The following is a 15,705-nucleotide window of genomic DNA, read 5'->3' as shown; positions in this document are numbered from 1 at the left end:
AATAGCAGACTAAAGGTTTTTACTGTGGTTTTAATTCTATTAACTATGGACTGAAGGATTTTCTATTACCGTATGTATTAAGATGACCTCTACTGGTGAAAAGGATGAAATGCAGACAAGGGTCACAAATGACGTTTTATCTTAATATATATTATATTTACTTTTTATATCGGTAAATATTACATGCTTTGTATTTATTTATTTATCATGTGCTTGGGTAATAAAATGGAGTATTTATATATTTTATATTTATATATTTTCATCATATGGGTATGGCCGCTATTGGGGTTTTAGGAACTGTGGTAATTTTATTTATTTATTATGCACCTGTAATAGATTATTTTGATGGAGCATTTTTATAATGTAATGATAGAATAGGATGCTTTTAACAATCTGTACCAGTCAGGCACTGGCAGCATATTTGCCCTTCGCCATAATCTTTTATGTCCTATATAAACCACCAAGTATCACATCTGTTTACATCACACCGCGTGCTGGTTTGGGTGCCGATCTACACAGCAGATAATCAGATATGACAGTAGGTAAGTAAGACACAGGAAGGTAATACAGTTTGCAGTCCAGGCCCACAGAATATCTTGTCCATGGATATACAGCGGTCAGGGCATGCTCCATACAGTCTGTGACATAGTGGAGTTTCGGGCTGGCAACGCCAATAAGAGATTTTAAGCCCTGGGCACCTGTGCGGATAAGCAAAGCATAAAAAACCTATATATTATTTATGAGAAAAATGTTGATTCTTAGCATGAAACACACTGATGATAATCAGCTTCGGGGCTCAGTCACACGGGCGCATCGGCACGATAAGACAGCCGCACTGCAGATGCGGATGATTCTCCGCACCGCCGGAAGAAAGAACACATGACCGGCTCCATCGCCGGTCATATGTTCTTTCTTCCGGCAGTGCAGAGAGTCGTCTGCACTTACAGTGCAGCCGTCTTCTTCGCGCAGTAACACGGGCGCATCGGCGCCACGTTTACTGGCTGTCAGATATATTACTTTAAGAGCTGTAAGATGGAAACGTTTCTCTTAAGGACCAAGCGCAGGAAATATCTGGCGCTTGTTCCAGGGCTTTAAACCCACGCTGACTGCAGATGTACGGTGCAGGATTAAAGCCTCTACTCCTGCAATCAAGCAGGAGCCAGAGCAGAAGGGAGAAGCAGTTTTTAACAGCTTCTGCCTTCTTCTTTCCCAGCTACATAGTGCTCAATGTACTAAAAAGTGAAAGTGGAAGTATTTCCTCCAATATGCTACTCATCGATCACCTGACCACCGGGTGCTCCCTATCGTGTAGTCCTAGCAGACCCTGATCAGCTCTGCTGGTGACTATTGTCATAACAGGGCAATGTTTATCCCTGCAACTCAGGCTCCTATGGATTCTACTCCTAGGGATGCCCTAGCTACAGTGGAAAAGTATGAAATAAAAAAGGAGGTCTTATATGAGGTCATTGGTAAAAATAGTTACAAAATTAAGAAAAAAAAATTGCAGAATAAAATAAAAATATATACATAAAAAATAAAATGACCCACTGCCGATGCCAACCACATGCGCCCTATAATGCGCCCTATAATCCAAAACTATATGCGCCCTATAATCCAAAGCTATATATATTCTATATCAAAACGTCCAAAACAAAATGAAGAACCCATTTCTCTATTTAACTTTAGTGTAGATATACTGATTAAAAAAAACAATCTATACATTTATAAAATGTATTAATCAACCTATTCCAAAACTTTTTTTTAGTATAAATATACAAATGAAAAAAAACATAAATGTTGAAAAAAATCATTTTTTTACCCCCAATAAAATTAAAAAACTGAAAAAAAAAACGGTGAAAAAAAATATCTCTATACGTCATGGATTAAAAGAAGAACGTGTTGACTTACATTGATAATAGTACTGTTCACCATAGTATTCTTTAATGGGTGAAGGAAGATTCGACCACAGACGCTCAAGATTCTTCAAGTGAGGTTCCGTGGCCCCCAATGCTGTCCTAAAAGCACCTGGTTCAATTATAGAAATCTTCACTCCAAAATCTCGAACTTCCCTTCTACATTGGAAAAAGAATATATAGTACATGACTCCTTCACTGATTAAAAGTAGTGGCAGCACAAGTCTTTGCTGGTGTTGGGGGTCTATCATTTTTGTTAAAGGGTGTCCTGCCGCAGCTCATTCAATAGTGTATGGCAGCGGTGGCTGCGCATGCCCACCACCACTCCATTCACTACAATATGCTATCTCCAGCAGTCCCATTGAAGTGAATGAAGCGGTGGTGCGCATGCATAGCCATTGTTTCCATACACTTCAGGATGTGTCGGATACAATCCTAATTTGGGATTATTAAAGAGAATGTATTGCCAGAAAATGACTAATAGTTTCAATCATGTTAGTGCACTAGACATATTTTTATACATTTTTGGTAAATTTTTTCTTATCTTCTTATAATGCAGAAATCTTGCAATTTTCACAATGACCACTACCCTAATCATAATCTGAGGGAGGCCTTATTTTGAAGGTATTTTAGCAGCTTTTAAATTTTTTTATTGATGAGCTATTTTCAGGATAAGTCATCAGTAAAAGATTGGAGGATGTCTAACATCCACACAATTAACTTTGCCCCCAAACTGCGACGCATCCGAACTACCAGAGCTCCAAACGTTATGCAGTGGCCTGTAAGTAGAGATGAGCGAGCATACTCGGTTCAGGTGTTTTTGCACTCGAGCACCGCTTTTTCCGAGTAACTGACTACTCGAACGAAAAAATTCGGGGGCTCCGGGGGTGGGGGGGGGGCATGGTGGAGCGGGGGGTAGCAGTGGGGAACAGGGGGATCTCTCTCCCCCCCCCCCCCACTCCCCTCTGCAACCCCCTGCTCACCCCCGGCGCCCCCCGAACCTTTTGTCCGAGTAGTCAGTTACTTGGAAAAAGCGGTGCTCGAGTGCAAAAACATCCGAACCGAGTACGCTCGCTCATCTCTACCTGTAAGGGTATTGAAGGCTCAGACTATTCCCTTCAAACATTCTGGTCTGCTGCATAGTGTACTGAGCTGTGCTTGTTCTAATGTGCAACGGCTCTAGAAAACGGGCAATCAATGGGGGTGTCCTATCCCCACTGATCTTTTAGTTATCGTGAGGTTAGGTCATTAATAGAGATGAGCGAACGTACTCGTCCGAGCTTGATATTCGTGCGAATATTAGGGTGTTCGGGATGCTCGTTACTCGTAACGAGTACCACGCGGTGTTCTGGTTACTTTCAGTTTCCTCTCTGAGACGTTAGCGCGCTTTTCTGGCCAATTGAAAGACAGGGAAGGCATTACAACTTCCCCCTGTGACGTTCAAGCCCTATACCACCCCCCTGCTGTGAGTGGCTGGGGCGATCAGATGTCACCCGAGTATAAAAGTCGGCCCCTCCCGCGGCTCGGCTCAGATATCTTGTGAGTTAGTGAGAGAAAATGCTGTTCTATTGGAGTTGCTGTAGGGAGAGTGTTTGTAGTGAGTGTAGGCTTCAAGAACCCCAACGGTCGTTCTTAGGGCCACATCTACGTGTGTGCAGGCTGCTGTTAGCAGTGGAAATTTTTTTTTTTTTCTTCTCAAAATCGGCAGTGCAGAGCATTGCACCCGGCATTAGGGACAGAAGTGGTGTATAGGCAGGGAGAGTGTTAGGAGTGAGTGTAGCCTTCAAGAACCTCAACGGTCCTTTCTAGGGCCACATTTACTGTGTGGAGTACTGTGCTGGCTGCTGTTAGCAGTGTTGCATAATTTTTTTTTTCAAAAAATCGTCTGTGCAGAGCATTGCACCCTCCATTGATACTACAGGGACAGAATTGTGTAGGCAGGGCCACAACACAGTTATTGTTCATTGAATATCCGCAGTGGGGCCCTCCCTTTGCAAAAAAGCGAAAAAATTATATTTGGCCTGCCTGTGTCAGTCCTAAGGTCTCCGTGTACGTGTGTGCTGCGTGGAGAACGTACAAAAATCAAACACAACCAGCTACGGTTTACTGCAGGCTTGCGCCATTGTCTTTCCTGACTGGCAAATACCTGCTCTGCCAGAGTTAATAACTCTGCTACACTAAAGTTGTGTGACACTTTTTCAGGGCCACACCACAGTTATAAAAGTTATTGTTCATTGAATATACGCAGTGGGGCCCTCCCTTTGCAAAAAAGCGAAAAAATTATATTTGGCCTGCAGGCTTGCGCCAATTTATTTCCTGCCTGGGAAATCAAATCACTGGTAATACAGCATGCTGAGGGGTAGGGGTAGGCCTAGAGGACGTGGACGCGGCCGAGGACGCGGAGGGCCAAGTGAGGGTGTGGGCACAGGCCGAGCTCCTGATCCAGGTGTGTCGCAGCCGACTGCTGCGCGATTAGGAGAGAGGCACGTTTCTGGCGTCCCCACATTCATCGCCCAATTAATGGGTCCACGCGGGAGACCTTTATTAGAAAATGAGCAGTGTGAGCAGGTCCTGTCGTGGATGGCAGAAAGTGTTTCGAGCAAGCTATCATCCACCCACAGTTCTGCGCCGTCCAGTGCTGCAAATCCGAATCCTCTGTCTGCTGCTCCTCCTTCCCCCCAGCCTCCTCACTCCACTACAATGACACATGCTCAGGAGCGGGAACACTCCCAGGAACTTTTCTCGGGCCCCTGCTCAGATTGGGCAGCAGTGGTTCCTCTACCACCAGAGGAGTTTATCGTCACTGATGCCCAACCATTGGAAAGTTCCCGGGGTCCGGGGGATGAGGCTGGGGACTTCCGGCAACTGTCTCAAGACCTTTCAGTGGGTGAGGAGGACGATGACGATGAGACACAGTTGTCTTGCAGTGAGGTAGTAGTAAGGGCAGTAAGTCCGAGAAAGCAGCGCACAGAGGATTCGGAGGAAGAGCAGCAGGACGATGAGGTGACTGACCCCACCTGGTGTGCAACGCCTACACTGGACAGATCTTCAGAGGGGGAGGCACGGGCAGCAGCAGGGCAGGTTGCAAGAGGCAGTGCGGTGGCCAGGGGTAGAGGCAGGGCCAGACCGAATAATCCACCAAGTGTTTCCCAAAGCGCCCCCTCGCGCCATGCCACCCTGCAGAGGCCGAGGTGCTCTAAGGTCTGGCAGTTTTTCACAGAGACGCCTGACGACCGACGAACAGTGGTGTGCAACCTTTGTCGCGCCAAGATCAGCCGGGGAGCCAACACCAACAGCCTCACCACCACCAGCATGCGCAGACATATGATGGCCAAGCACCCCACAAGGTGGGACGAAGGCCGTTCACCGCCTCCGGTTTGCACCGCTGCCTCTCCCCCTGTGCCCCAACCTGCCACTGAGATACAACCCCCCTCTCAGGACACAGGCACGACCGTCTCATGGCCTGCACCCACACCCTCACCTCCGCTGTCCTCGGCCCAATCCAGCAATGTCTCGCACCGCACCGTCCAGCCGTCGCTAGCGCAACTGTTGGAGCGCAAGCGCAAGTACGCCGCCACGCACCCGCACGCTCAATCGTTAACCGTCCACATAGCCAAATTTATCAGCCTTGAGATGCTGCCGTATAGGGTTGTGGAAACGGAGTCCTTCAAAGCTATGATGGCGGCGGCGGCACCGCGCTACTCAGTTCCCAGTCGCCACTACTTTTCCCGATGTGCCGTCCCAGCCCTGCACGACCACGTCTCCCGCAACATTGTACGCGTCCTCACCAATGCGGTTAGTGGCAAGGTCCACTTAACTACGGACACGTGGACAAGCACAGGCGGCCAGGGCCACTACATCTCCCTGACGGCACATTGGGTGAATTTAGTGGAGGCTGGGACAGAGTCAGAGCCTGGGACCGCTCACGTCCTACCCACCCCCAGAATTGCGGGCCCCAGCTCGGTGGTGGTATGTTCGGCGGTGTATGCTTCTTCCACTAAAGCACCCTCCTCCTCCTCCTCCTCCTCAACCTCTGTCTCTCAATCTAGATGTGTCAGAAGCAGCAGGACGTCGCCAGCAGTCGGTGTCGCGCGGCGTGGCAGCACAGCGGTGGGCAAGCGTCAGCAGGCTGTGCTGAAACTACTCAGCTTAGGAGAGAAGAGGCACACGGCCCACGAACTGCTGCAGGGTCTGACAGAGCAGACCGACCGTTGGCTTGCGCCGCTGAGCCTCCAACCGGGCATGGTCGTGTGTGACAACGGCCGTAACCTGGTGGCGGCTCGGCAGCTCGGCAGCCTCACGCACGTGCCATGCCTGGCCCACATCTTTAATTTGGTGGTTCAGCGCTTTCTGAAAAGCTACCCACGCTTGTCAGACCTGCTCGGAAAGGTGCGCCGGCTCTGCGCACATTTCCGCAAGTCCCACACGGACGCTGCCACCCTGCGCACCCTGCAACATCGCTTTAATCTGCCAGTGCACCGACTGCTGTGCGACGTGCCCACACGGTGGAACTCTACGCTCCACATGTTGGCCAGGCTCTATGAGCAGCGTAGAGCTATAGTGGAATACCAACTCCAACATGGGCGGCGCAGTGGGAGTCAGCCTCCTCAATTCTTTTCAGAAGAGTGGGCCTGGTTGGCAGACATCTGCCAGGTCCTTCGAAACTTTGAGCAGTCTACCCAGGTGGTGAGCGGCGATGCTGCAATCATTAGCGTCACCATTCCTCTGCTATGCATCTTGAGAACTTCCCTGCAAACCATAAAGGCAGCCGCTTTGCGCTCGGAAACCGAGCCGGGGGAAGACAGTATGTCGCTGGATAGTCAGAGCACCCTCCTGTCTATATCTCAGCGCGTTCAGGAGGAGGAGGAGCATGAGGAGGATGAGGAGGAGGGGGAAGAGACAGCTTGGCCCACTGCTGACGGTACCCATGCTGCTTGCCTGTCATCATTTCAGCGTGTATGGCCTGAGGAGGAGGAGGAGGAGGAGGAGGAGGATCCTGAAAGTGATCTTCCTAGTGAAGACAGCCATGTGTTGCGTACAGGTACCCTGGCACAGATGGCTGACTTCATGTTAGGATGCCTTTCTCGTGACCCTCGCATTCAACGCATTCTGGCCACTACGGATTACTGGGTGTACACACTGCTCGACCCACGCTATAAGGAGAACCTTCCCACTCTCATTCCCGAAGAGGAAAGGGGTTCGAGAGTGTTGCTATACCACAGGACCCTGGCGGACAAGCTGATGGTAAAATTCCCATCCGACAGCGGTAGTGGCAGAAGGCGCAGTTCCGAGGGCCAGGTAGCAGGGGAGGTGCGTAGATCGAGCAGCATGTACAGCCCAGGCAGTGCAACAGTCTTTAAGGGCCTGGCCAGCTTTATGGCTCCCCAGCAAGACTGTGTCACCGCTTCCCAGTCAAGGCTGAGTCGGCGGGAGCACTGTAAAAGGATGGTGAGGGAGTACGTAGCCGATCGCACGACCATCCTCGGTGACGCCTCTGCCCCCTACAACTACTGGGTGTCGAAGCTGGACACGTGGCCTGAACTAGCGCTGTATGCCCTGGAGGTGCTTGCTTGTCCTGCGGCTAGCGTCTTGTCGGAGAGGGTGTTTAGTGCGGCTGGGGGAATCATCACAGATAAGCGTACCCGCCTGTCAACCGACAGTGCCGACAGGCTTACACTCATCAAGATGAACAAAGCCTGGATTTCCCCAGACTTCTCTTCTCCACCAGCGGACAGCAGCGATACGTAAGCAATACGTAGGCTGCACCCGCGGATGGAAGCTACGTTCTCTCTCACCATCCAAAACGGGGACATTTCTGCTTCATCAATCTGTGTCTAATATTCCTCCTCCTCCTCCTGCTCCTCCTCCTGAAACCTCATGTAATCACGCTGAACGGGCAATTTTTCTTAGGGCCACAAGGCTCAGTCATATAATTTTTCGAAACAATTTTTATATGTTTCAATGCTCTTAAAAGCATTGAAAATTTAACTTGAACCAATTTTTCGTTAAACTGGGCTGCCTCCAGGCCTAGTTACCACTTAAGCCACATTAACCAAAGCGATTAATGGGTTTCACCTGCCATCTTGGTTGGGCATGGCCAATTTTTACTGAGGTACATTAGTACTGTTGGTACACCAATTTTTTGGGGCCCTCACCTACAGTGTAATCATAGCAATTTGTATGTTCTTCGCCTGCACTCATGGTACAGAAGTGTGTGTGGGGTTGGCCTACACTTTAGCTACATAAATGTAACTTGGGCCTTGGCTATACTGCAGCTACTGAAATGGAACGAAGACTGCGCTCCCGCTATACTGCTGCTTCGGAATTCTTACTGGGGCCTGTCTTGAGTGCTACTATTGCTGACATGGAACGAAGACTGCGCTCCCGCTATACTGCTGCTTCGGAATTGTTACTGGGGCCTGTCTTGAGTGCTACTATTGCTGACATGGAACAAAGACTGCGCTCCTCCTATAATGCTGCTAGTGATATGTTAGTGGGGCCTGTCCTAATGCTACGGCTGAAATGTTACGAATTCTGGGCTCTGCCTATACCGCTGCTAATGGTATGTCTCTGGGGTGTGGAAACAGAGGCTTCCCAAAGACATGATGGCGGCGAGGCCATTTCCCACCAACGCGGTTACTGTTAAGGTGCATATAACCACGGACACGTGGAGAGGACACGTAGTGCCTCAAAAACATCCCCCTCCTCCTCCAACAGGGAAAACATTCTTGGCAAATGCCTTTGCATTGGTTCGTCTGGTGGCAGTCGAAGAATTTCACCTTTACCGACACTACAAGAGAGCCCCCCCACCATCCCCCCGCCATGGCCCACTTAATCCTGGCCACATTCCGAAAACCAACAAAATAAAACCGCGCTACTAGGTCCGCAGTCACCACCACATTACCACCAACGCGGTTACTGTTAAGGTGCATATAACCACGGACACGTGGAGAGGACACGTAGTGCCTCAAAAACATCCCCCTCCTCCTCCAACAGGGAAAACATTCTTGGCAAATGCCTTTGCATTGGTTCGTCTGGTGGCAGTCCAAGAATTTCACCTTTACCGACACTACAAGAGAGCCCCCCCACCATCCCCCCGCCACGGCCCACTTAATCCTGGCCACATTCCGAAAACCAACAAAATAAAACCGCGCTACTAGGTCCGCAGTCACCACCACATTACCACCAACGAGGTTACTGTTAAGGTACATATTACCAGTCTGACTGGGGCATGCAGACACCTTGACAGAATGAATAGTGTGTGGCACATAGGTTCCCCATTGCTATGCCCACGTGTGCAGCTCCTGATGGCGGTGGCACAGGATTCTATTTCTCATTGCTTCTGTACAGCATTGTGGGCTATCGCCCCGCCCCTTTTAAAGAGGGTCGCTGCCTAGCCGTGTCAACCCCTCTGCAGTGTGTGCCTGCGGTTCCTCCTCATGGCAGACGCACTTCTAAATAGACATGAGGGTGGTGTGGCATGAGGGCAGCTGAATGCTGCGCAGGGACACTTTGGTGTGCGCTGTGGGGGGGAGGGGGGGCGGTTGGTCAGCATGTAACCCAGGAGAAGTGGCAGCGGAGTGTCATGCAGCCAGTGATTGTGCTTTGTTGGAGGTAGTGTGGTGCTTAGCTAAGGTATGCCATGCTAATGAGGGCTTTTCAGAAGTAAAAGTTGTTGGGAGGGGGGTGGGGGGCCACTCTTGCCGCTATTGTGGCTTAATAGTGGGACCTGTGAACTTGAGATGCAGCCCAACACGTAGCCCCTCGCCTGCCCTATCCGTTGCTGTGTCGTTCCCATCACTTTGTTGAATTGCCCAGATTTTCACACATGAAAACCTTAGCGAGCATCGGCGAAATACAAAAATGCTCGGGTCGCCCATTGACTTCAATGGGGTTCGTTATTCGAAACGAATCCTCAAGCATCGCGAAAAGTTTGTTCCGAGTAACGAGCACCAGAGCATTTTGGTGCTCGCTCATCTCTAGTCATTAACAAAAAGCCCAGAAAACTCCTAGAAAGCCCATCAATGTTCATATATAAACAACCATATGTTGTAGATGGGCCAAGTAATGCAAATGCTCGATTCGTTTATTTTTTGACAATTATAAGCAAAGGCAATGTTCTCTATTAATGCATAAAAAGGTAACTGAAATAAGACAGGGTCCTATATTATTTTTTTCTCCAAAAGCTTTTACTTTTTTACATGTACCGTATATACCGGCGTATAAGGCGACGGGGCGTATAAGACGACCCCCCAACTGTCACCTTATACGCCGGTATTCAGTGGAGAAAAAAAAAAAAATTTTATTACTCACCTCCCCCGGCGTCCTGTCGCGCTCCGGCAGGATGTCGCTCGCTCCGGCGCTGTCGCTCGCTCCTCGTCCCCGCCGCAGCATAGCTTTCTGAATGTGGGGCTTGAAATCCCCGCTTCCAGAAAGCTAATACACACGCCGGCAGCCATGACATCATTGAATGGCTGTGATTGGCTAAAGCACACGTGGCTTCAGCCAATCACACTATTCAATGACATCATTGAATGGGTGTGATTGCTAACACGTGCGCCTTCAGCCAATCACAGCCATTCAATGATGTCATTGAATAGTGTGATTGGCTGAAGCCACGTGTGCTTTAGCCAATCACAGCCATTCAATGCTGTCATGGCTGCCGGCGTGTGTATTAGCTTTCTGGAAGCGGGGATTTCAAGCCCCGCATTCAGAAAGCTATGCTGCGGCGGGGACGAGGAGCGAGCGACAGCCTGCCGGAGCGAGCGACATCCTGCCGGAGCGCGACAGGACGCCGGGGGAGGTGAGTAATAAAATTTTTTTTTTTTACACTTTTTTTTTTTTGTATTACCGGCGCATAAGACGACCCCCGACTGCAGAGCAGATTTTTCGGGGTTCAAAAGTCGTCTTATACGCCGGTATATACGGTATAGCTGCCTGGACACTATTTAGATAGATTTTTTTTATTAACTGTAACTTGGGTGTATTATTGGAGTTGGGTATATGTTCCAAGCATCCTCAGAAATCCTAAAAAATCCAGCTGCATCCTAAAAGATACTGAAAATTTATGCTAGGGCTTATTTTCGGAGTAGGTCTTAGTTTCAGAGTAATTGCATAATTGCTTTGCTCACAAACCAAGGCAAAATCTGTAGATAATTTGCACTGAAAATTGAGCAGACAAACTAGGCTGATAGATAGACTGATGCTATATAAATAGATGATAAAGAATAGGTTAAAATGTAAAAAAAGGAAGAATTTATAATATATTAAGGATTCTGAGAACAAGTAAATAAAAGCTGGTATAATATAATGGAAAGGAAAGTCAACAACAAATGCAACAGTTTTACGAATGTCAAACCTTCTACAGACGTTGATTTAAAGGGGACTTGCCACTTAACACATACAGGGGTTTGTCAAAATAATCGAAACACCAAGGATTGGTAATGCTGCTGGTAATGTATGCAGTAATAATATGCGCATGAACCCTGACATCCCTCTTGGTCATTAATGTGTAATGTCTATGCAACTTAACAGTAAAAATGTTGAAACGTACTCCGTAGACTCAACTCATCTGGTGGCCGTGCCTCGCACTCAGCTCCCTTCCATAGTAGATACCCAACTCCAGTGAATCCTGCTTTATGCTATTTCCCAGCACCAGAGGTGTTTTGGGCTAGAGAAGGCCAAAGGAAGCCTATCATTTGACATGCCCACAGCCAAGCATGATGGTGGATCCATCATGGTTCGGGCAGTCATCTGATGGTTTTTTGCATGACCCATCGTCGTCACCTTAAAAGGGAGAATGACTTGCAAGGGTAATACTGATATTTTGGCAGATCAGATCCACGCAGTGGTGTAGACATTGTTTCTGGACAGAGGTATGAATTTCCAAGATGATGATGTCCCTAATCCACGCACCTCACTATGTCCAGGAATAGTTTCAGGAGCATGAAAATGAGGTTCAATATCTTCTCTAGTAAGCACAGTCACTGCACCTGGACATCATCGAGCCACTCTAGTGGTTTCAAGACAACCGATGATGATAATAATAAACCCCTACCTAATGGCTTTATGCTCCTTCTCTGACCTTGAGAATGGTGTAGCTATCCAGACTTGGTATAATCTCTTGGAACTGTGGGAGCCTTGTGTTTGACTGTTCTATATATTTGTAATTTTTTGATGTCTGTCACTTCATATTTTCATGTGTTCTGTTCTATGCTTGTAAGGGTCCACAGGGGCTTGGCAGCTGCCCTCTGGGGATTTGGTCACGCATTGAAAAGTCTTTGGGCTTGGTCTGGCCTTAAGAATAGTCATTCTCTGCAACACTCGGTCTCAACGGGTAAAGTCAATTTAGGCCAACTAAGTTTAATTGCAAAATAATAACTTTTCATGATGGAGAGACACTTTACTTGTTCCAGGCACACAATGCAGTGGACCTCAGGGTGAGGACTTAAAAAAAAATACAGCTCATTTTCTCTTTACCCAGCCATGGTATTGGTTGATAGCATCTTCACCCGAATGTCTCCGACCTGCTATGGTTACAGTCCTAACTAACATCTTTCGGTTCTCCTGCTGTCTCAGACCAGTACTTCGTAATGGTGTCTTTGTGACCATATCCTCGCCAGCTATTCATGAGGGGTTGATTCACACAGTAAGCGAGTATGAACTTGATACTTTTGGCAATCTCTTATCTCTGCATGAACTTCATTACTCTTGTGACCTGTTACAGCGAACTCTCCCTTGGCAGCCTTATACTTATTGGCAGGAAGCCAATACAAGTACACTAGCCAACACTTACATTAATGCATGTAGCCTGTGCCGAGCACCTTTGGATTCCCCATCGGTCAGTACAGTGTCTGGGGTTATCACTTCCAAGCACAGTATTGATTATGGTTAAACTTTACCTAAACCCACTGAGGGTTCATGCACTTACATTGCCGTGAGATGTGAGCACTGAAAGAATAAAGCAGATGATAGTTCACATATAACCTGGTTCTCGACTCCTTTGAGTTCCAGAGAATAGGTTGCCATTACGAAGGAAAAAATAGTTGTTAAAGACAGATACTTTATCTGTAAAGTAAGGCATAAATAACCCAGCCATAGTAATAACATCACTGTATACTCTCAGCCAGTAGGAGGCAACTCCACTTCTTTACATGCTTACCTGAGCGAATCAGAAAAAGCTTCAACACCAAATTTAGATGGGCAGTATCCTCCCCCAACGTTAGGTAGTCTTCCGCCGCAGCTGGCAACATTGACAATTCGTCCCTTTGCTTTTATGATAAGAGGCAACAAGGTCACTGTCACATCACAGAGTCCCACTAAATTTATGTTCAGCACCTTTGCAAAATCTGCTCTTGTTTGCCATGCGTTAGGAGCGAATGCAAATCCAAAACCAGCATTGTTCACAAGACCCCACAGACCTAGAAAACATTGGAGATAACTGGTTAACAATTTGTGCAGTAAAGATGTTTAAAGTTGTTATTAGAGCCTTTAAAATTGATTTTGGATACGCCATCAATGCTATACAAGTAAGGGGTACCACTCTTGGTACCCCTGCCAATCATTTGCTTGAAGGGGCCATAGTGTGACAGCTGCAATTGTTACGTGACGAGGTGTTCCCATCACTGTGCCATGAAATGGCACATTTACAGTGTTCTTCCAGCATTATTGTGTTCCCCACATTATGGATGTGATGTCTGCGAGTGTTTGGGTCAACAGTTTTCGGGGAAGTGGATTGGGTGTCATGGCCTAGTAGAGTGGCCCCTGTGCTTGCCGGATAACATTTAAGCACATATTTGGATTCCTCATCAAATTCTCACATACATATATCACATGGACCCCTTCCCATTTTAAAATATCGATTTGGTTCCAAGATGATGGCTTTCAAAATGGCCACCATGGCACAGATTTGCACCCTCTCCCTTAGCAACATACCACACACAGGATGGCATTCCCAACCATCGTTTTCCATTTATTCAGGTGTCTGCATACCTTTGGACCACCCTGTAGATACAGTCTCCCAGAATATGTTTTCCATTCAAGCAGTATGGATATTAACCCTTTCCAATCCACTGTCTGACGTCTGAAGACCTTATGATTTAAGGCTGTACAGCTCCGATGTTGGAAGACTTCTGTCGGGGTTCTCTTACTGTATATTGCCAGCCTCTCTGCTGTCGGAGCCTATCCAACGTGTCAGCTCATGCAGTACCGGCTTTAGCTAGCAGATAACACTGTTGTATAACAGCAGACAAAGAGTAAGACCCCTAGGAAAACCAGGATACAAATTGGATTGGAAAGGGTTAACCCTTCCCAATGCAGTGTTGGACATCATCTGACATTGAGATTTCCCTACACAGCTTCCATGTTGGGCAAAGTCCGACGCCTGTTTCTAACATAACGCTAAAGAGGGGTCTGTCATCAGAGTTCTCTTCTGCATATGTATATTACAGTATGCAGAGGAGAACTCCAACTTGAGGATCTGAGAAGTAGAGCTATCAACACCAGTAGAGGGAGCCACATGATCGGATCTTACTGTGACCTAGGAAAGATACAAAGAAGCTGATTTTAAATGTGATACTCCTAGGAAAATATCTTACAAGACCTATACTGTAATAGAAATGTCATCATTTATTCAACAGGCACTGTTGTATCATGATGGCCTTATCCATTATACACTGAACAATCCCTGCATTATAAACAGCTGACATGTGACATCTTGTGATCAGTAACATGGTACCACGTGAAGGCTATATCAAGATTTGTTCTCAAATTATGTGCTGATCTCTCTTCTGTGCAGCAGAAGGCAACTTTTTGCCGTCGTGAGAAAATGTGGTGACTTGAGTGACTAAGACCTTGGACGGATTGTTGGTGACCGGTGGTGTAGTGCCAGTATTTCTACACAGTGGCACTTGTTGGCTGTTTACAAACCATGGTACCGAGAGTGGTAGAACCATGGACAGACATCCAAGAGATGGTTGATCCTAGATGCGAGTATCAGGCAGCATATCCGGTATCAGCAATGATATGCCATCATGGACGAACTTTGGAGTTCTCTTCTGCATACTGTAATATACATATATGATATACATATTCAGGCTTCATTCTTAAGTGTTTCTGTTGAGTATTTCCAGGGAATCCACAAGGCACTTTCCTATCCAAAATAAATAAGAGCTGGGGAGTTGTGCGGGTGGCAGGGAAATTGGATTGGAAAGGGTTGTGCAGTTTGCAGGTTGGATTGCCGGTTGTCCAAGAGGCTGTGCAGCAGTGCACCGAGTTCCTTGTTGTTCTTTAGTACAGATCAGGGACATAACTACTGCGCTGTAAATTAAAACATGATGGTATACTCACCTCTGTTGCTTCCTTGTCGTTCTACTCTTACACCTTTCAGCTCTCCATTTGTCTTCTAGCAGCTAGTCAGCTGACTGCTGTGATCAATCCTTGGCCCTCATAGTGGCCCCAGTAGTGACAGTGACCCCCATAGTGATCCTAGTAGTAATAGTGGCCACAGTATTAACAGTCGCCCCCTTATTAGCCTTAGTAGTGACAGTGACCCCCATAATAGTCCCAGGGATGCTGTCCGGCCAATAGCAATATTGGCCTCTGGCTGGGAAGCATCCCGTGAGGCTTTACACTCACGCCACCTGCAGATCCGGACTGGCGACGCAGTGTGGAGTCTGTGACCGCTGACCTCTCACCTTGGCACATATGTCAGCAGTCACAGACTCTGCCCTGTGCTGCCGTACCAGAGCTACAGTTGTGATGAAGAGAATTCCTTTAAAGTAGGTTATCCAGG

General features: G+C 47.5%; 1 protein-coding gene across 3 annotated transcripts in view; it reads right to left on the bottom strand.

Moving 5' to 3' along the window:
* LOC136613282 (retinol dehydrogenase 7-like) overlaps window positions 1-15,705 on the bottom strand; it is a 35,366-nt gene continuing 19,661 nt past the window's right edge. For all 3 annotated transcript variants that reach the window (XM_066594038.1, XM_066594039.1, XM_066594040.1), the window contains 3 exons: window positions 13,075-13,333; window positions 1,909-2,072; window positions 1-698 (listed from right to left, as the gene is read on the bottom strand). In XM_066594038.1, the coding sequence (XP_066450135.1) occupies window positions 478-698; window positions 1,909-2,072; window positions 13,075-13,333 (644 nt within the window). In that variant the 3' untranslated portion in view covers window positions 1-477. The remainder of the gene's footprint in view (window positions 699-1,908; window positions 2,073-13,074; window positions 13,334-15,705) is intronic.

This window comes from Eleutherodactylus coqui, chromosome 1, assembly GCF_035609145.1.
Source record: "Eleutherodactylus coqui strain aEleCoq1 chromosome 1, aEleCoq1.hap1, whole genome shotgun sequence".
Classification (NCBI taxonomy): Eukaryota; Metazoa; Chordata; class Amphibia; order Anura; family Eleutherodactylidae; genus Eleutherodactylus; species Eleutherodactylus coqui.
The sequence above is the reverse complement of the archived record's forward strand: the minus strand, read 5'-3'. Positions and strand labels throughout refer to the sequence as shown.